General features: G+C 37.6%; 1 protein-coding gene across 3 annotated transcripts; it reads right to left on the bottom strand.

Annotated features, from left to right (window-relative positions):
- Nucleotides 1-997: 997 nt before the first annotated feature.
- On the bottom strand, nt 998-13946 carry dek (DEK proto-oncogene). Of its 3 annotated transcripts, none has more exons than XM_008298641.1 (12): nt 13869-13946; nt 11678-11839; nt 11283-11381; nt 10438-10547; nt 9926-10020; nt 9423-9552; nt 8878-9228; nt 8083-8241; nt 7791-7881; nt 6277-6419; nt 6121-6189; nt 998-1675 (listed from the first exon to the last, which is right to left on the bottom strand). In XM_008298641.1, exons 2-12 carry the CDS (start codon nt 11799-11801, stop codon nt 1664-1666), a joined length of 1383 nt encoding a protein of 460 aa, XP_008296863.1. In that variant the 5' UTR covers nt 11802-11839; nt 13869-13946; the 3' UTR covers nt 998-1663. The 3 variants fall into 3 exon arrangements, with proteins under 3 accessions (XP_008296863.1, XP_008296864.1, XP_008296865.1); XM_008298642.1 differs by lacking the exon at nt 13869-13946 and adding an exon at nt 12493-12783; XM_008298643.1 differs by lacking the exon at nt 13869-13946 and adding an exon at nt 12545-12563.
- Nucleotides 13947-21712: the final 7766 nt, after the last annotated feature.

Genomic DNA, 21712 nt, shown 5'->3' with positions numbered 1-21712 from the left:
TGAACTTATGCATTCACACAGGCAGCAGCTTCCTGCCAGCATTCCTTCCTGGCTTTGGCCGCTGCAACAGTGCTGCTTTTTGCTCCTATGAGGTTTTTATATTATTCTTCAGATTTTGTAAAGATTATATTCTCCTCCTCAGCAGTAAAGTGAACCGCTCTGCAGCCAGACTTGTCCATAGTCGTGACTGGTCAGATGCTGATAACGCCCCTCATTTTATGTGCACGTGCTCATACTCAAATCAGACAACCCTGGGTTGACTTACCGAGTTGATAACCATCATTGTAGGACCGGTTATCCTGAGTGCGATTGTTAGGGTTAATCAAGCCGGATCTCTAAAAGACATCCTCGGTATGTTGTTACAGGCCCCAGGTGTGTGTGGAGTTTGTTCATTGGTGGTGGAGTCAGAGCCACTCCCTATTTAAGACAGCTTCTGACTTTGTGTCACTTTTTTCCTGTTGAAGGCCAAATGACCGAAACGTTGCATTAATACATTCATGAGTGCAACGTTTGTGGTTCTTTCGCACAACATTTTGGTTTTTGCAATGATTTTTTGGTTGTTTACAACTTTTGTGGTTGCTTTGAGTCACATTTTGGTCATTTTGCAACATTTCGTAGTTTTGATTCACATGTTTGTTGTTTAATAATTTCATGCAGCTGTCTTGTCTCATGTTAGTCATTTTGCAACTTTCTGTGATTTTCTTGCATAACATTTAGTTTATTGCTCTTTTTTGTTGTATTGCAATTTTGGGGGTACGTTTTGCAGCACATTTTGGTTGCTCTGCAATCTTTGTGCTTTTGCATCACATTTTGCAACTTTTGTGCTTGCTTTGAGTCACATTTTGGTAATTTTATATCTTTTTGTGGTTGTCTCGTATCACGTTTTGTTTGGTTTGCAATTCATTTTGGTAATTTTTCACCACACTTTGCATACTTTCATGATGAAACTGATCTGTGAAATGTTTCTGAGCAGAATTCAAACCACTTCCAGACAACGTAGTTCAAAAAGGTACAATTTTAATCAGTGAGTAAATCACTCAGCACACTTCATGTGAAAACTTGAACTAAATTAATGAGAAACAAAACATCCAGAAGAAAAGTGTTTCCAGAACTGACAGTGTTAATCAAAAATATCTTCACCTAGTTAGAAACATATGTACAGATTTTAATCCAGAAACAAAAATGTGAGGAACAGAGTCAAAAGCAAAGATCAGCTGTAATTTTAATCAAAATAACACAGGTTAATTTTTCCAACATCCAAACCACTGCTGTTCAGTCTGATCTGAAAAACTTTTGTTTGCAGTTTATTTTGCTTCATGAGGCTGAATGTTGGTCAAACTGAAGCTGCAGCAACAATTCAGACAAAGCCGACATTTTAATCCTGGTTCTTTTTTCTTCCCACAAGTTTTTTTCTTAGTTTTTCATGAATCAGTTAAAGGTATAAAAGAAATACTTTGTCTACTTGTTTTAAAAGGTAATTTGCTACTTTATCAAATCCTTGCGTTGGACTCAACACGTGTTAAACAAAGTTCATGATGAATACTGCAGAGCTAAAGTGAAAAGCTCGACACGAGTCACACAAATAAAAAAAAAACATCAACAGCTGAAAACAAACATGATATGAAAGCAGGGAAGTTCTGCAGCAACTTCGCTCTTCAGGTCTTCATGTGATGAGCTGTAAGGAAACATTCAAGGATCAAATAAAAAGTCACATCAAAGACTAAAAGCGGATAACCTTCAATAACGGTTTTATGAGTCAACAAGGAGAAAATCTGTGGCTCTATCTTTTACATATTCATAACTATGTTTACAGTCCAAGTCGAAAAAATAAAAAATAAATAAATCAAATAAGTCACACCGGAAGACTGAAACCAGAATGGTTCCTGCTTTTGCTTGTAAAGTGACTTAAATAACCAACAAAACTACCTTTCTGTCGATCAACTCCACAAAGAAGCATTCAGCTCCTGTTGTAAGCTCATACTTCTCCAGTTCCCAGTTTGGGATTTTAGATAAAATTCATGTGAAACTTTATGAAGTTCATTTGATCCTGTTCCAAAGACCTTATGTAGTTCTGAGTTTTTAAAGTTTGGCCTCATCAGTCGTTTGTTTTCGACTGGATTGGATTGAAATTTGTGCTGACTATTCACTGAATGTTTTACACTAATCACATTAATGCTTATAATTTTCTACCTGAATGAAGAATCTTTCATTTTCAAAAAGTAATCTTAGTAAGTAAGTAGTCTTCCTTAGTTTTAATACAATTCTATCAGATCTAGATGTTACTGGTTCCGGCATAATAAACGGACCGATACAGATTTTGTTTAAATGAAGCTTGAAAGCAGAAGAAGCACTTCAAGGTTTTTTGACTGTTGACTTTCCAAAGATCATTTTAAACTCCTCCACACGTTTTTATTGGAAATGTGTTAATGGCAGATACAGTGCCTATAAAACCCTTTTATTGCTATTTATGGTCAATTTTATTCTGCTTTTTAGACGAGAATTTACTTAGTTGCCATCTGGGAGCAAAGACACTGTTGTTGTTGGTAGGTTGGTTCCAAATCCAACGAGAGGCAGGAAATGGAATCCAGGAGATGCAATACAGAAGACAGAGTCAGTTCTTAGGCGCTTAGAGATTGTAGGGAATCTGCAGCAGGACAGCGGAGGTTTGGGGCTTAGTTCAGGCATTCTAATGAGGAACAATGCAGGCTGGAAAAGAAAGAAGGAAGTGGTAGCAGAGCATATATATCTGCAAGAGGAAGTTGTTAGGTTTACGATCAGGTCAAGCAGGGACAGTAGTTAAATTGGAATGTAGAAGCTGAAGGGAGCTGTGGTGCATGGTGGATAACCATGTAAAATTCCCGTTAGAGGCAACTTATGATGCACTACCATCACCCCAAAACCTGAGACTTTCAGGGGGGGGGTCAAAAAAAAAAGGGGTGCCAGTGGTTGGGAGATGTAGGCAGATTTGAGAGGAAAACTTGTCGTGCCACAAGGGATAGTTTGCATAAACCTGAGGCCCGAAATAACACTATTGTTGATCAGTCAGCGGAATGTTTATTACATTGTACTGACAGTGCCCTGGGAGGAGGCGTATGAAAGGAAAAAGCTTAGATACACAGAGCTGGTTGCAGAAACACAACAGCGAGGTTAGAAAGTTAGGGTTTTTCCAGTATTAGTAGAATGTAGACAGTTGCATTAGCATGTAGGACTGCTAGGAGTGCAAGACGGTTAAAGAAACATCCGAGCAGTTAAGACAAGTCAGTGGATCTGGATGAGGGGAAGTAATGTTAGTTAAAGGCCAAAACCAAAAAGAACAAGCTAAACCCTTTATGAGGAAGTGGAAGTAAAACTGATCACGTGAACATTTTTCTAGAGCCGGTTGTCCTCGAAAACTGAGTGACGGAGCAAGAAAGAGACTAGTGAGGAAGGTCTGAAGGAGTTACAATCTTCAGCTGCTGAATGGGAGAGACTGTTCACACAACAATTGTTTGCTGTTTTTCAACACTCAAAAGCTTTTTTTTAAAGTGGCAACGAAAAGGCCGCTGTTGAAAAAAGCTCTTTAAATCTGGACTAGAGTTTGTCAGAAGACGTGTGAGACTCTGAAGTCAACTGAAAGAAGGGTTTTGTCCATCTGAAGAGACACCATGTCTGGCAAACACCAAACATTGCACATCATCACAAACACCCCAATCCAACTGTGAAGCATGGAGGTGGCAGCATCATGATGCGGAGATGCTTCTCAACAGCAGGCCCTGGAAGGCTTGTGAAGGTTGAAGGTAAAATGAATGCAGCAAAGTATAGAGAAATCCTGGAGGATGATCAGATGTAATCTGTAAGAGAACTGCCACTTTGGAGATCTGTCTTCCATTAAGACACTGAGGTGAAGCAAACAACCAAAGAAACACAGACACTGTTTAAAGACAACAAAGGGAAAGCTGAGTCAGAGCCCAGACTTGAATCCCACTGAGAATTTGTGGCGAGACTTGCTTTAGATGTGGTGACTGAGACCTTTCTACACAGGCTCAGTGTTGTAACTGCAGCCAAAGGTGCATCTAGGAGTTGAATACTTATGCACTAACTTATTTTATATTTTATGTTTTAAACTATTTGACAGTATTTTGTAGAAATCTGTTTTCACTGACATGAAAGAGTCGTTTTTTTGGGTAAATTATTGGAAAAAACGCCAAATTAAGAAGAAATTTTCAAAGAGGAGTTAATGCTTTTAATATTAGGTGCAGTAAATATCTGTGCTTTTTATGTTTCTTCTTCTGCTCTTGCCTTTACACTCAGTAGGTGTGTCCCAGTGTAGCCTTCCTGTGTTTCTTCCTGTGGCCCAGATTATCAAATGCCATTTCATGCCTTATCTCACCCACACAGCCACCATCTTTCCAGCACTCTCTCCACCCAGAGATTTGATTCCCAAGGCATCCCAGCCCTTTCCTCCAACCAGGTAGCATCACTGAGCTACCAACTCCAGCTGAATGTTCGCTTAGAGCACCAGCTGTTCTCCAGCAGTTATACTGTGATTGTTGGGAATGTGTTTACTCACACAACATATTGTGAGCAAGAAGCTGAGGCTTCTCTGCTTGGATTAATAGACTAAACACCATTTCAGTTTTACTATGAACATGGCACACTTTGTAGAGTCTGTTCTTACCGACAGGAGTGTAATGTCACTAGGTCTGTCAAATGCTTCTACTTTTGTTTCTTGGCAGCACAAGCTGTAGATCTCAGTGTCCGAATGAAACCCTGCTGAAATGTCAACACCCTTAGGTGGCTCTGACTTTTCCTTTCCTTTTCCCTCACCATCAGCTTCACATTTGCAATATTTCCACAGTGGTTTGATGTACTGATAAAATTCAATTCAGGCAAAACTGTAACGAGACAAAATCAGTGTATTTTGTGGATGGCAATAGATTTTTTCGATGTACGCTAGAATTGCATCAATTATTCAGTTAGTTAACAACTATTAAATTGATAACCAACTATTATGATAAAGAGTCAGTTTGAGTATGAAAAACAAAATAAAAACATTAAAAAATTCTGTGACTGCAGCTTCTTAAATGTGAATATTTTCTGGTTTCTTTCCTCCTCTATGACAGTAAACTGAATGTTACAACAAGACAAGACATTAGAGTCTGATCCACATTTTCTGAAATTGTAGATACCAAACAGCTGATCTATTCATCCAGAAAATAACAGAGAATGAAAATAATCACTAGTTGCAGCACTGATGCATTCTTTTCTTAGTGAGGCAACAAACATGTTCACCAAGTTCCTGTTCTATCAGTCAGTCACTGCAGATCAGGTCAGCTGCGGGTCAGTTTTGTTTATGTAAAAACAGAAGCGTCCTACTGCAGACATGCAAGAGCTGTGTGCACAACTGGTTTTCACTGCATCAATCTGCCAGTTACTTACTAAATTAATAGACTGAATTAAATCATTTTCTGAATTAACACATGAACATCCCCCTCAGGTCAAAAATGTTTTCCAAAAAGAGGTTACAGGCAAACCCTAGCCCAATATTCTACCCACAAACTTGCAGTGCACAAACACTGAGGCTTTAAAGTGACGCAGGACATGTTTTATGTCTAGAAATTAAATTTGCAGGATGAGTAATATTAACATTTTCCTCTGTTCAGGAATTATTAATGAGGGAGAGAAATAATGTGCCACTTTTAGTAAGAAACTCCTGTCAGAAAAACACATTTATTAGTGATGTTTCTTCAAGTTAGACAGTGTGCAGGTGTCTTTGAAATAAATTTTAAAAAGTCCAGAAAATGTCTGCATGAACTTTCCGTTTCTCTTTGAGCCAATGGCCTGAAATAATCTTGCAGTCATGTTTGGAGACACAGTGTCCTGTAAACAAACTCTAACATCCTTCCTGATTTTGTGTAACAAACTCTATCTCCATCTGCTGCACAGAAACAGCAACTACATCTTCTGCCACTGTTGATTCAGTTTTGTTTTATATGACGGTCCCATACATCCTTAGATTTTTCAGTACAACATATCTGCATCAATCTGAGTTTTTGTTACCATTTTCTACAGCTTCCTTCACCAGCTACAAATAATTTATCACAAACCAGAAAAAAGAGGATGCAGTGTTGTGTTACTCACAGATTTGACTGTCTGTTTGATGTAGTCCTTCTTGCTGGTCAGGTCGTGGTCAGGGTACGTGTCAAACACCTGAAACACAGGAGTAAAGCTGTTTTGTGAGACCAAAGGAATTAGTTTGTTCACAGACATTGGCTGTAGGATGACGAAGCGTCTCACCCTCTGGCAGATCTGCTTCATGGTCATCTCCTCCAGGTTGGCCTCCTTCAGGAGACTCTGCACCGTCTCCTTCAGCTGCTCGTCACTCGGAGCTTTTTTAATCATCTTGATTAGCGGCTCGTCGTCGTCCGAACTGTCCTCCGCTGCACAGACAAACACGCCAGGGAGAATTAAGATGAGAAGAAAAACACTCTGCAGACAGTCAAAGTGATCATCAGTCTGTGGAGATGTTCCTAAACTAACTAACATGCACACATCAGCAAGCACTTTATTAGAAACACTACTTCTGTCATGTGGAGCTACAGGTCAGCTGCAAAGTTCATATCAAACATCAGAATAAAGCTGCAACCAACTGACGAGTCTGAGGATTATTTCAAATGTCAGAAAATCGTGAGAAATCCGGATCAGCGTTTCCTCAAATGTCTAGTGTTGTCCAAAGATATTCAGTTTACTGGCACAGAGGAGGAAAGAAACTAGAAAATATTCACATTTAAGAAGCTGCAGTCACAGAAATCTGACAGTTTTGCATATTGTTACAAAAACTGATAAATCGGTTAATGAAATAGTTGCCAATTAATTTAACACTTGATAACTAATCGACCAATCACAACTATTTTCAGTACCAAGCGGAATCATTAGGATGCGGTTTCTTTTATGTCAGTTTTTTTAAAAAAAATGTAATGTAACATTTACTTTGGTAATTAAATGCAACAATCATTTTTAAAGCAAAAAGCATGAAAAAAAGCCAAATATTTGCAGATTTCAGAACCTTGTAAGAGAAGATTTGATGCTTTTCTTGAACTATTTTATTGTAAACTGAATGCTAGCAGTTTTTTTTTTTTTTTTTTTAAACTGTTGTTCGATCATGAAGTTGCCATGTTCTGCTCAGCAGGTTTCGTTGTCATTTTATTGTCTGATTAATCAATAAAAAAAACAAAAAGAACTGTTAATTGCAGTAAAAGGCAGTCAGTACAAAGGCTGAAACTAATGATTTTTACTGTGGATTATTTTCAGGATGAATCAATCAGTTGTTTGGTCTTCAAAATGTCAGAAAACAGTGAAAAATGTGGATCAAATGTCTTGTTTAGTCCAAAGATATTCAGATTACTGTCATAGAGGAGGAAAAAAGCAGAAAATATTCACATTTAAGAAGTTGCGGTCATAGAATTTAATTTAAAAATTACTCACACTGATTAATCAATTATCAAAATAGCTGGTGATTAGTGCAATAGCTGATTGGTTACTGCAGCTCTTCTACAAACTGAGCACAGGCTGAATTATTCCCTTTGTGAAAATGTGTTTTTTAACAGACACTAAATTTTACAGACGTTTCCTGAACGCCTCACACCCTTTTTTATTACCAGTCTTCCTAAAGACGATTCTCTGCCGCTCTTTCTGAACTTTTATTTTGCTAACATGCGCCACAGTTGGCACTAAATAAACCTGTGACTGAATAAACCACATCACTGAACTAAAAAGTGTGGTCAGTGTTAGGCTGGTTAGAGCGTTCTCACCTGTGTTTGTGTTGTTCTTGCTGTTGCTGCTGCTGTCGGCCTTCTTTGTTTTGGCGGCAGGTTTGGCTGCAGCTGTTTTTTTCTTTTTGGGCTACAAACCAACAGAAGAGTCACACAGTGGAGAGCTGAGCCTCAAACACCAAGAACAAAACACTAGAATTGTGTTCAGGCCAAAAAGAAGGAGAGAAACAACGACAAACAGGAAAGAAGCCAGAGACATGCAAAACATAATAGCATATTAAAAACACACACATCTTACACTCCTCATGTTGTCTATTAGAAAATGACTCACCTTCTCATCAGCGTCACTATCAGCATCAGACTCCGACTCGTCTGTAGCTTCCGTCTTTGCTCTCTTTTTAGGAGGACCCGTCTTCTTCGCTGGTGTTCTCTGTCTTTTCACCGGTTTCTTGGATGCAGCTTTCCCTCTGCTGGACTTTGATTTGGGAGACTGACATACAAAACAGTTTTAGACATTAAACCCGCAGATGTCTGTCTTCCTAACACACAGCGGCTTGGAAAGAAAAAGAATATCATTTTGTTTATAATAATAATAATCAACAAAGAAATCTTTCTTTCTGTTTCCTTTTTTCATGATTTCTGGCATTCTAACCGATACATTCAGCACGGTGAAGTATATTTCTAGAGTTGATGTGCAGAGTTTGAAAAAGTTTGCAGAGGCAGTAAACATGTAAACTGTTAAAATATCTATAGTATGCAAAGCTTCCCTTTTTTCCCCCCAGTGCTTCAAATACCCGTGGACACGTGGAAAAATGTTGAACATGTTGAGTCCAGGTTGTTTTTTTCTTTGTTTGATTTTTTTTAAACATTTTTGTATAATAGATGCAAAACAACCAAAGTGTGACACAAATTGACCACAAAAGAACACAAAACAACTAAATGCAATGCAACCCTATCTCAAAAAGTCACAACGGTGTGTCGGCTACAAACTCCCATTTTATCAAGTAAACAAACTAAAAAAAGGACTGAAAAATTGCTTCAGTGATTAATCAACAGGTGATAGTTGTTGTTTGTGCACTAACTAATCGATGAGGTATAAAGAGAGACGTATCAGGTTTATGTTTACCTCATCATCTTCATCTTCATCATCATCCTCATCTTCATCTTCTTCCTCCTCTCCATCTCCAGATTCCTCTGACTTGTCTGACTGCTCCTCCTCCTTCTCCGACGGTTTCTCCTCGGTGTCCGATCCCTCGGCCTCAGCAGAAGCTCCAGCTCTCTCATCTTCCTCATCATCATCCTCGTCGCTGCTGGAGTCCATGACGATGGCTTTGGACTTGCTGCCCGTTTTGGACTTCTTGGGGCTGGACGATGAGCTCTGAGCTTTGGGTTTGCTCTTCTTCTTGGTCTTGGCCTTCGAGTCGTCACCCGTCAGCTTCTTCTTTGATTTCTTCTTCTTCTTCTTCACGGGCAGGCACTGCAAAACAAAAGCAGGTGTTTCTACAAGTGGGCACACTGCGAGGTTTAGAATTTAACTTTCTTTAAAATGAATCCTAAAAACAATGACACGATCAATCTGGGATGAAGGAAAAATAAACTACGTTCTACTGAAATGACAATTCTGTGATGGTAAACAGCTGATTATTTAGAGCCACAGATCTGTCAGCTCACCTTCCCGCTGTTTTTTGGTACGGTGAGGAAAGTCAGGATTCTGTCCACCAGATCTGAGTGGGTCCCTTTCTTCTCCAGATCCAGAACGCTGCACATAACCTTCAGCTTGGTGTTGGTAAAATTTGAACTCCTGAATTAAAAGCAGAGAAGAAACAGTGTTTGTCAAAGACAACAGCCTTCTCTGAGATAAAGAGCTTGAACTGAAGGCAAAATTACGATTTAAAGAATTTTTAGACTCTGATCTTGTTGTTCAGCTGAAACAGAAGACATATTGACAAGTAAAATAACTGAGCATAAGCAATTCACAATCAGAATGTTCCAGCTCCAAAAGCAAATCTGTTTATGGAACAAGTAAGAATATTTAGTTTCAACGCCATCAGAAAAAAACCCAAAAAATTAAAGTGTAACAAAAGTTCAAATATCTTTAATTTGTGTTCAAAATCACCTTGAGCTTTCCTCTCCAACTTCACATGACAACTAAAAGTGCCTGAACAGTAACTTACTTGATCAGTTTATCTCGTTTTTTGATGTACTGTTCACTGTCGACATCAAAAGGAAATCCGTTGAACAGGCGCAGGTTCTTCTTTATCGTGGAAATCTGACGGGAGAACAAACAGTAATCAACAGGTTACGTCAACACTGTTCACAGCAGAGTTAGAATCCTGCTTGTACGCGTGTAATTTTGCGTTTTCGAGCTAACATTTGAAGCCATGAAGAACGGAGCTGAAGCAGGAGTCTTTGACGGTAGTTAAAGAGTATATTTTGGAATAAAATTTAACATATCAGACTGTGGATCAGCAACAAACAAAGAACACAGTAAAAACAGGTTAGTGTGGTTTTATTTTGTTATAAATTACTCTCTAATTTTCAGTTTCTTCGCTGACTTTTTAACTCCTGGTGAACATGTGAGTTTACTCTTAGAGTCTCTGGTTTCTTGAAAGAAGAAATAAGTATGAAAAACAGAGATTTCCTCAATAGAATTTATTAATATATTAAAAAAGCACGATGTTCATACCTTTCCCGGTCTGTCGAACATGATGGCGTGCAGAGGTTTCAGGTCAGCCGGCTTCATCTTGGTGATCTGGTAGCTGGTGCGAGGAATGTCTCCCAATTTATCTCCACTGCCTGAAAATAAACAAACCCACAGTTTTCATACACAAATCAGCACACATTAGATTTGTTCAATTTTTGAAGTAAACTAAACTAAACTCAGTAACTACAAAATGCAAAATAATATTGGTTAGTTTCTTAGATTGACTCAAAAATGCAAAGATGTCAGTGTGAATATTTTTGATTTCTCAGTTTTTATCATCTGATTTGATGTTTATTCGGATTTTTGATTAGCCGGAACACAAAAAATGTAAAACGAAGTAGAATAAACTAAACAGAAGTCAATTGCTGTAATAACAGGTGAACAATAAATGTGAATAAATGAACACTGAACATGAAAAAAATGATAGTTTGTTTCTCCAATCTTGAAAAAAAAAAAAGAAAAAGAAAGAAAAAGCCTAAATTTCATTGTGAATATGTAGATTCTTCTGGTTCTAATTTTTTTATTTATTTATTTTTTCAAATGCAACATTTTCGAGTTTTTTTTTTACATTTTTTTTTTTACTGTTGGTCATAAAAATAAAAGTAATTTTTTTTTTTTTTTTTTTACTGTTGGTCATAAAAATAAAAGCAGAGACATTTTTATCATACTAACATAAACATTTATCTACTACCATTTATTTACTGCAGCCTTACAGTTCTACAATGAAATAACACAATCTCGCCTCAAGTTTTTTGTGTTAGCTACTTGACAAACAGAAAGGACGGAGGCAATTTCACAAATCTGCTCCATATAAATATATTATTTACCATCTCCAATCTTGAGCTTCTCCCTTTGCTTTGGTGCCTGTAAGTCGAGTCTCTCCACGGTCTTCTTTGCCCGCTTTCCCTCGATAATTTCACCCACAGCTGCAGCGACACGGTGAAAATAAAAATCAAACAGCATTCCTGGGTTCTTCCAGACAACAACCACACAAAAAAATGATCAGCAGAAATCCTTTTCTTACATGCATCTGCAGTGTAAACGATGCTGCTTTTAAGTAACTGAAGATTGCAGCAGCTCAGGCTCCAGTGTTTCTGCTAACTACAGTCTGAACACGCCGTATGTTCAGGAATTATTTAATATCAAACGCAGGGTTTGTGAGTCAGAGCAGTTCTACCGGTCGAACCGCCACAGATGGATTCAGAAAACTGATTCCTATTACCGGATATTTTGGATCGGCTCTTGTTTGGGCTCGTCTGATCCTCCTTTGACGTCCCCCGCTGGTCCTCCACTTCTTCCTCGGACACCGCAGAGCTGTCCATCATTTCATCTGCCACGTCGCTCATATCTGCCCTGTAGCAGTCTGACGCAGTATCAGTTCAACCTGACAGGAGAGACACACAACACGTTTACAGCAGCGATGAAAACCAATATTAGTCAGTGACACGAACAGAAATAAAGTTCTACCAATCTCTGCTGTCATGTTAAAAATTCAGACAAGGCTGTAATCCAAAACCTTGTTTCAAGAGAGTTAAATAAGACATGCAAATATCAGATTTACCCAAAGCAGGTGATCTTATCTAATGGGAATGGGAAGGCAATGAGAACACAAGGTTACTTTCTTTATGCATTTAAAGATGTGTAACTGAAAAAACACTTCTGCAAACCAGAATATTATCAAACTGTGGGGCTGGTTACATGTACATCTTAGGTGAAAGCATCAATTTAGACTTACAATGTGAAATGAAACAAACTGTGAAGTGAAGCAAGGTGTGAAAGATTACTCTTGACCCTGGAAATTGTTTTATTTGGACAAAATACACCTTAACCAGAGGTTGTCAGAACCGACAAAATGAAGATGAAAGTTCAGGAAAAGCTTGCGTTAATAGAATTTTACCAAACTAATACTTCCTCAGATCATCTTTTGTACGTTGCTTGCACATTCTCAAAAAGAACTAAGCATCACAATCTTAACGAATTATTATTATTGTTATTATTATTATTATTATTAAGGACTGCAGCACAGAGCTGGGTTATCTTCAACAGGTGACTTTAGACAACTTGTATGTCAGAAACACTGTTCCTCTACCTGCATGTACTGCACTTTGTTGTGGATTAGTTCTGGGGAAACAGCAAACAGAATAACAGACGATTTAAGACAGATGCAGAATTGACACTAATAATTTGCCAAGTCTAAAAATCAAACATCATTCAGACATCTTTTACTTTGTAGGTGGTTTCTACTTTTAAAAACAGAAGAATTTTCAATAAAGTCTGGCAGCTTAACGCTTGACTGAATCTCCTCTTAAAATCGGCACTCTTTTAAAATAAACAAAAAATAAACAAATAAATAAAATTAAGAGGATTTTTAATTTCCCTTTACTTAATGTGTTTTAAACATAAGCAGAACTATAGTGCTGACGCTAATAACTCCAAAAGTCTAAAAATAAAGAATTGCTGAGCTGTTATTTATCAACTAGATACTTTTGTTCATAAAACAGAATTTTCAGCCTGGACAATCTACACCTAAGTACTAGAATTTTAAGAATTTTTTGTCAGATGAAAGACTGCAGGACTGAGCTGGGTCCTTCACACAGGTGACTTCAGACAAAGACTATGTGCCGACCTCAAACACTGTGTCGCCACCTGCATGTATAGTTCATTGTGCTGGATTAGCGCGGAGGAAACAGATAAACAAACAGATTATTCAAATTTCACTTTACTAAATGTTTTTAAGTCATATGCAGAATTGTAGTATTGACATTAATAATTTCTTAAGACTAAAAATGAGGCATTGTTATCCCTTGTTTTACGAAGTAGAGGCTTTTGTCCGTAAAAACAACTGAATTTTAAACGGAGTGTGGCAGCTCGGACAGCACAACCAGCTTTACGTTGAATTACCTGTTAAATCAAGCCTTATCTACTGTCAGCAGAAGAAGCACCAGTCTCGGAATGTTTTCAGTAGCACACGAAGGTTTTAGGTTTTTATTTTTTTCTGTTTTGGATCCTTGTCTCGCCACAATAAAACGTGCAAGCGGATTGGCGCGCTGCAGCTTTAAGCTTTCAAACCTGTTAGCGCGTCAAGTTAGCCCGCTAACAGTCTGAGCCACAAACTGCAGCTTCCCCTCTCCCCGTTCTGCCTTTCACGTGTCCTCGGGTCGGTTAGCTGCTGTTAACTAGTTTGCAGCTGAGTTTAAAATAATAAACCAGACGATAATTGATGGAGAGCTCTGCGCGCAGCTAGCCGTCGCCTGCTAACACGGACGTTAGCTAAAATAATGTTGATCTGCGCGTTCATTAGAGAGAAACAGCGACACGGAGCGTTTCTGACCCACAACAGAATCCGCTCAGAGGGCATCGAACTGCCGCAGTCTCGCCGCCGGACGCCGGTGAACCAGATAGCAGAAGTTTACCTGGTTTCAGTGATGAAGCTCCGTGCTGCGTCTCAGCTGTCAGCTTCTGTTTTTCATTTCATGATGGCGGTTTCTCGAGGGGGCGGAGCCAAACGCGGCGGCTACTTTTGCGATTGGACCGGAGCCAATGACGTAAGACTCTTCGCGTTGTTACTGGCAGACAGAACGGCGTTCTTGTCGCATTACCGCCCCCTGCCGGCGCTGCTGCCACACAGCACAGGACAAAAAAAAAACAAAACACAGCAAACATGCACATAAACACAACACATAGGTCCAAAACTGACAAGCTTCTGCGGTTCACAGCTCGTTTTAGAGCCATGCTCGTACAGCCAGCCTGATTATAAATCACAAGTGGACTCAGTTTAGATTCACAGCTGGATTCACTTTGGTTGCAGTGAGTTTTTCTTTTCGGCCCGAATTTTTAATACAGTCTTTCTAAAGTATTTCTTTTTGATTGTTCTCAAAGAAAGAAAGAAATGAATAATGCAGTTACTGAGAGTTTTTTTCATTCTGATGCATTACCTACAAGCTCTAATAGTGTTTGTTTAATTTTTAAGTTTCAATCTAATTCCTAAAAAAAAAAAAAAATACAATTGATTTTTAAGGTGCTTATCATTTTAAATAATTCCCATGAGATTAAACGTGAACTAAGACTCAACATTCTATCATTAACACTCAGAGGATGTTTTCAGAACCACAGACCATCATAACAAAAAGATGAATGTTCTCAAACCAAAACCCAAAAATGTTTTCAAAATGTTTTTCCTAAAACATTCCAGTAACAATTTCAGTGTGACATTTTGAGGACGTCTTTAGTTGTCTCGCTTTTAAACAGAGCATTCTATTCGATAATAAATAACAAATAAGACAAAAAAATAATATAGCTGAGTAGGTCCTTTGGTTTTCCTTTCAAATAATTTCTCTTCACACATCTGTTGATTTGTTATATCAAAAGCAGTGACAGGTTTATTAACACAAACATTGAGACAATCTGAGGATTAAAAATCACATCAGTAACATTCAGACTGAGTATAAAGTCAGAAGTTAGTATCAAAACGTCACAGTTTTATTTAGGAAATGAACAAATGTATATAAGAAGTAATTTCTAAAACCAAAATAACTCCTGGATTATATTAAAGAACATTATATAGGTTAAAAAAAACAAAAAAACAAAAACGTTATTCTTGTATCAAGCAGTAATTTTATGTAAACGTTGCAGTTGCTTCTCTTTAAAATGCAGTAAAATGTTGCTGCTTTTCTGTGAATTCATGAATCTGGATTGAGCCTGTTACAGTAGTGTATGGGGGACCAAACCTGACTTAATGAAAACAAACCAATCAATTTAGAATTGTATTTAATTTATTTTTGTATATGTTTGATACATGGATTTTTAAAATGCAATTGTGTACTTACTTCTTGTGCACTTAAATTGTTTTATCTTATATTCTGGAGAAGTTTTTTTGTTAATATATTTCTTTTGTTTGTAAACAACTTGCACATTTATTTGAGAGTTAAAATTTTATAGATTTTCACATTTTTAATTCTATTAAATCCATTGTCTATGAGTTAAATCAGTCCAGATAGATTAATTCACTTATTTTATTTTTCAAATTGGTCTTGTTTGGTCTTTTAAACTTAGAAAAATGGACTATAACTTAAATGATTATTGCATTTTTCCCCCAATTAAAAAATATTATAGCTATTTCTTAATATATCTATCATGCATTTATGGCTTTAAATTGTAATTTATAGTGGCTCCCTTATAAGTTTTCTTTTTTCTTTTTTTTACCTTTTGTGAATCTTTAGTAAGTTTACGAAAATGTACTTTACAATGTTTAAATTTTACTGATTTAATTTCTGAACTGAACCCTTTTGCTTTGTAAACTGATTTATGGCACATAATTTTATTTACGTATTTCTCAGTGTATTTGATGATTGCAGTTCGATTCGTTTTTGGGGTTATTTTTTTTGTTTTTGTTTATTTATTTATTTCATTAAGTCATCTTTGGTCCTCCATACAATCAGTCTTCAGCTGGTTTAAAAACAAACTTCAGGTTTTAACTCGACTGAAACCCAAACGACCTTTGAATCGACTGATCACCATTAAAACTTCATTTCTTGTTTCGGTGTGTCCTGCTGCGTGACTGTGGTCCTGCAGCGCCCCCCTGTGGTCGAACAGGTGTGGTGTTTCCAGGCTCAGGTGTGGAGGTGGTTTGGTTGCTGGTCTCACTGCAGCAGGCAGGTGCACTTGGTGCTCCTCTCTTTGTGCGTGGCATTGAAGGTGTCGATGGCCTGCTTGTTGATCAGCTTCCAGAAATTGTCGAAAGTAATGTTGTCTCCGCTGTGAACGTCCATCTGCTGCAGGACCTGACCCAGGCCTTCTTCATTCTCCACCGTCTGCAGAGATGACAAATTGTCAGTCAGTCAAACACTCCACCAACAGCTCAGCTCCAGAATAACAATAAGGAGGGACCTTTGTTTCTAATAATATGGAGGATTTTTCCCTTTGTCTTATTGTCATTTGAGGCGTCACCTACTGCAGGAACTGTGACTTTAGTGGCACAACAATCCTCGACTCAGGAATGTTGCAAGTTTGAGCTTTACTCTGCATGTTTGTTTAATCGGTCATATGGCCCATTTCACACACATCGAAAACAACTCAAGGTGCTTCACAGATGACTGATGAATACGCTGGATGCCACATACTAGACTGAAAAAGACAAGTAAAACACAGAAAATACACCAACATATCTGGTTTTCAGGTATATTTTCTTTATGTAGTTGCTTCCAGAAGCATTTACTTATCGTAACTCATGTCTTAATTTTAACTCTGAGCAACTTTCTAGGCCTTTTCTTTACTTCTGTCACATTTTTCGTCACTGTGGGATCATTGTTCAGTACAATATAAAGTGCAGGAAGTCTGGTGTTGACTGCACATTGCTTAGTAACTGAGTGTAGTGTGTTGTGATTGGAGGACGAGCTGTGATGTCATCAGTACCTTGGCAAGTGCAGGCATCTGTTTGGAGATCAGGGTCTGGAACTGGGTGGTGTTCATGGTTGGCCCATTGCCCGCCGCTTTGTGAAACTCGGTGACCATTGTGTTGAGGGCCAGCTCCAGATCTGAGTACTGAAACAGCAACACATCCGGGAATTATTATCAATAATCAATAATCAGGGAAATGCTGACATAGCAGAGGAGGAGCAAACTGTGATTTTACCACACAGTCCGTGACGGTTTTACACTTCATCAGTTCATAGCCCGCTTCAAGTCGCTCTGACAGTCATTCATTTCAGCTTTTTTATGTCTTAACACTGAAAACACAATTAACTTCATTTGCATGAGTATTTTTCTCCCAGAAATAACTCAGCTGGCATGAAATGTCCCCACTGCATTGGCTAACAGTACCCATAAGTTCTACTCATGTTTTTAAAGAAACTGTTTCAAGCAAATGTTAATAGAACGTTTAAAGAATATTTTCATTTCCATTAATGTTCTAATGAATTGAATATAATGGTCAAACTTCAATATTTAGAGGATGTTGTCAGGAACACAACTAGAATCTTTTGCTTTCTTTTCTTGTTTTAGTTTCCAGAATGTTCTTTTTAAATGCAGGATTACGAAAGATAAAGATCTAAAGATGTAAAATGTTTGGTGATAACATTGTTGGACTGTTTTGCCCTAACATTGTCTAAACCGAATGTTAGGGTGAGAACATTCCTGCTTTGTTGTCATTTAATTTTGTTGAACATTGTGGGAATGTTCCCTCAACAACATCCCTTAAACATCCTCAGAACATTCCAGGAACAATGTCCAACCTTTGGATTTATACATATGTATATATCACATTACAGGAACATCGTGTAAAAAAAAAAAAAAATCTTCAGCAGCCTTGATATCATCTGGAAAATATTTTTTGAATGCTGGTTTGGGAACATTCTTACTTTGGTTATCATGGAACAGATGTAGAACATTGTGAGAATGTTTTATAGAAGAACGTTCTATAGTGTGTTCTCTTAACAAAAAGGCCAAATGCTCCACTTTTAACATCTTGCACAATGGAACATTTAAAAGCGTTCTGTATAAAAACAAAAAACAAAAAAAAACATTCCTTCATCTGAGACCTCGATAATATCTGAAAAACTTTTTTTTAAATGTTTGTTTGAGAATGTTCCTTTTCTGTTATCATGGATCATATCTGTGTTCCTGACATCTGCCTCTGGAGTTAACAATAAAACATTACAGGAACATTATTGGAAATTAATACATTCAAAAAAACTTTCTTTGAACGTTTGATGAAAATGTTTAAAATTAATAAAATGTGTAGATAATGTTATCCAACGTTGTGGGAACGTTCCCCGGTAGCTGGGGCTTTCACAATGATGTTACTGAGACCTCAGATGACAAAAGGTTCTTTATAAGACATCCCTGTAATGTGATAAATTAGCAATGGTGGAAAATTCTTCCTGCAATGTTCAGAGGAATTTTTGGGAGTGTTGTAAAGGGAACACATTTTAAAGCGTTCTTCGATAAAATGTTTCCCCAATGACAACAAAGGAAGGACGTTCCTAATACAACTTTATGAAAATGTTACTCAGATGAGCGAATGCTCTTTTTAAGGCGTTCCTGTAAAGTGATATTTCCAGAAAAGTGGAACGTTCTGCTTGTAATGGTCTGAGGACAACTTTTGAGGATGTTGTTGAGGGAACACATTATAGAATTTATACACCATTCCCACAATGTTACATGATAGCGAAGGAAGAACGTTCTCAGTGCCACATTCAGCTTTAAGAGCGTTAACAGTCCAACGATGTTATCACCAAACATTTTTAGAATGTCTTTTGTTATCGTAGCTCTACCTGAAAAAAAAATTGTGGTGACAAACGAAGAAGAACTTCCGTCGAACAAAAACATTCCAACTGGAAACATGTTATTGTAAAAATATGTCTGGAATCAACAGTGAAAGTTTTTACACTTAATTCAGTCAATCAGAGAACACACCCTTGAACTGATTCAGTTAAAAATGATTTATATTTAACCCGAACTACCCAAAATGTTAATTATACTATCAACTGGACTAAACTGTAAAAGAAAGTAAGGTGGAACAGTTTTGCTTTTAGTTAGTTTTTTACAACAGAGAGCAGCTAAATGACACCCAGGCTGCATTATAAAGCTGGAATCTCAGGAATTTCTAATATCATAGATCAACATCTCCGGTCTGAGCTGCACGAAAGACACGAGATGTCTCACTCTGCGTCACTTTCCAGAAACCCTTTTACATTTCCCTGTGCCTCACTATGTCACCACAAGATGTTTGCAGTTACTCACACATGTTCACCTGCGTTATGAACAGAAAGGCGATCTGTCAGCCAATCAGAAGCCAAGTGCTTTAACTTGCTTTCATTTGAAACATCCAGTGTTAAATTTTAACTCTGTTTAATCATTTACACGTCGGTTTTAGTTAGTAATGTTTTGCTGGACTAAATAAAACCATACATATACACACAATCTATGATTTCACTTATAAATCTCCTTATATTTGCTTTTCACACTTTGGTTCCTTCTTAGTTACATTAGTAAGTTCCACTCTACTGATGCTGGCGTCCCATTTGTACCATCAAACATAATTCAAGACAGAATGAGCGAGTAATGAGGGTCTGAGGGCCCCAGTTTGAGCAGTTTGGTCTTGTTTTGCCTCAGGCTGATGCAGAAACCGTTAAACAGCTGAATGAGATCAGAGCTGCTCTCTGAGGAACTGACTGATGTTGTGAAAGAGGGTGTTGGCTGCAGAAATCTGCCTGAATCCCAATCCTCATATTCACATCAGAAAACCAGTTTGTCCTTCTGTTTCTAGCTGAGAAATTAGAGAAACGATGACTGAAGATCAGGCATTTTCTGTGACACAGACTCAAAATGTGTCAGCCAGCTCTGTTCATGTGGGTGAAGGTTTACAGCTCAGTCAGGTTTATGGTTTGACTTTTGTTGCTCTCCAGTCAACTCAAAGGGTCAAAGCTCTCGCTACAGTATAATCCAAACCCCATGACTTTTTACCAAGTCAAAATATTCTACCATAGAAAAGTGTAATTTCTGTGAAAACAGGTTTATGAATGTTACGAACTTTGATTACCATTAACTACATTACCAAAAAACAAAGACAGCTATACACACAGCTACATTCATAAAGACAGCTAATAACACAGCTGAAGTAAGACAGCTAACTGCTCAGCTAAAGTCTCAGAAAAATGGCTAACTATATAGCTAAAGTCAGCAAAAGAAGCAATTTACACAGCTAAAATCATAGAAAGTGCTAACTACGTCACAAAAAGACAGCTAACTGCTCAGCTAATGTTTTTGAAAAATGTCTAGCTACACGGCTAGTAAGAAAGACAACTACCTAAACAACTATAGTCATAGAAAAACATCTAACTACACAGATACTGTCATCAAAAGTTGTCAAACTGCATAGCTAAAGACAGCTAGCTACACAAATAAAGTCACAGTCAGAAAGAAAGCGAGCAAGACACCTAAAATCTAAAAGACAACTAACAAAACAGCTAATGTCATAGAAGTGTGGTTAAATGCACAGCTAAAGTCAAAAAGAGTGCTAATTAGACGCCTAAAATCTAAAACACAGTTAACTACACAGCTAAGTCACAGACCAAATGGCTGACTAAACAAGTTTGTCAAGGAAAGAGCAAACTTTAAAGTCTCTACAAATGTAAATTACATCTTATTCTAAACTCTTAGAGAAACGGCTAACGACACAACAGAACTCATAGGAAGAAGCTACACAGCTAAAATCATAGCAAGTGCTAACTGCTCAGGTAAAGTCAGAAAGTCAGAAAACTGTACAGGTAAAATCTCAAAACAAAAAAAATAAGAAGAAGAAGAAAAAAAAAACAGCAAACTACACAGCTAGGTCATGGACAAAAAGGCTGACTAAAGAACTAAAGTCAAAGAGAGCAAACTACACTGCTAAAATCTCGATTACTTTAATTTGACTTGATTTAAGTCACTCATAAGACTTAAGTCTAAACAACTCATATTAATAGTAATAGAATTAAAAGTCAACGTTACATTTCAAGTTGATTTATCTTACTGTTATTGACCAAAACATATATTTGTGTTAAATTATGACAAAAGATGAGTGAATTTCAGAACACATTTCACAGTTTTCACACTTTTTTAGTTGAAATGTAACTAAATACATTAACGTTACTATGAGGTACTTTTACTTCACTTTCCATGTTGTAGCACTTCATCATTGTAGAACTGAGGGAATACTGCACTTTTCACTGCACTGCAAATCACACAATCTAAAACCATATTACAAATCAGAACAGTCTTCAAATATTCATGCTTCATTCATTATAGCTCAATATTTCTCTAATTCTGCATATTTCTAGTTCACGCCGTCTACTTTGGTAGCTGATTTTGTGGTGTTCAAACTACTTTTGCACATTTTTTTTTCGATAAAACTCACAATAAATCTTTTAAACACAAACACTGCGCAAAGAAAAAGAAAGCAAACTTCATTTAAAAACGGAATTAAAAGCAGAAATGTGCAGGTTGTTCCATGTGTTTTCCATTATGAAGCCTGCAGGTTTTATTAATCGCTTCTCGGTTCGGTTTTTAATAAAGTTTGAAAACAAAGCGGCGGATCGAAGCGCAGCTCAGCGCAGCTCCGGTCAGATCGATAAAATCAATATGTGATCGATCAATCAGCAGCTCATCGGTCTTACCTTGGTCGCCATCTGTGCAGGTGTGGCCGCCAACAACCCGATGAAACCCGATGAAAGCAAACCGAGAGCGAGAAGAGCCGAGTGGAGAGTGACGAGATTCACAC

This window comes from Stegastes partitus, unplaced genomic scaffold (genome assembly GCF_000690725.1).
Source record: "Stegastes partitus isolate 25-593 unplaced genomic scaffold, Stegastes_partitus-1.0.2 Scaffold1335, whole genome shotgun sequence".
NCBI classification, from domain to species: Eukaryota; Metazoa; Chordata; class Actinopteri; family Pomacentridae; genus Stegastes; species Stegastes partitus.
This window is presented reverse-complemented; position numbering and strand designations above follow the sequence as displayed.

Bases quoted from the DNA above. Each gene is read 5' to 3' on its own strand.
- dek (XM_008298641.1), bottom strand. From the start codon at position 11,801: ATGAGCGACGTGGCAGATGAAATGATGGACAGCTCTGCGGTGTCCGAG. The intron at 9,553-9,925 runs GTAAGTTACTGT...CTTTTAATTCAG, and splicing joins AAACGAGATAAACTGATCAA to GAGTTCAAATTTTACCAACA. The intron at 8,242-8,877 runs GTAAACATAAAC...TTTGTATGTCAG, and splicing joins ATGAAGATGAAGATGATGAG to TCTCCCAAATCAAAGTCCAG.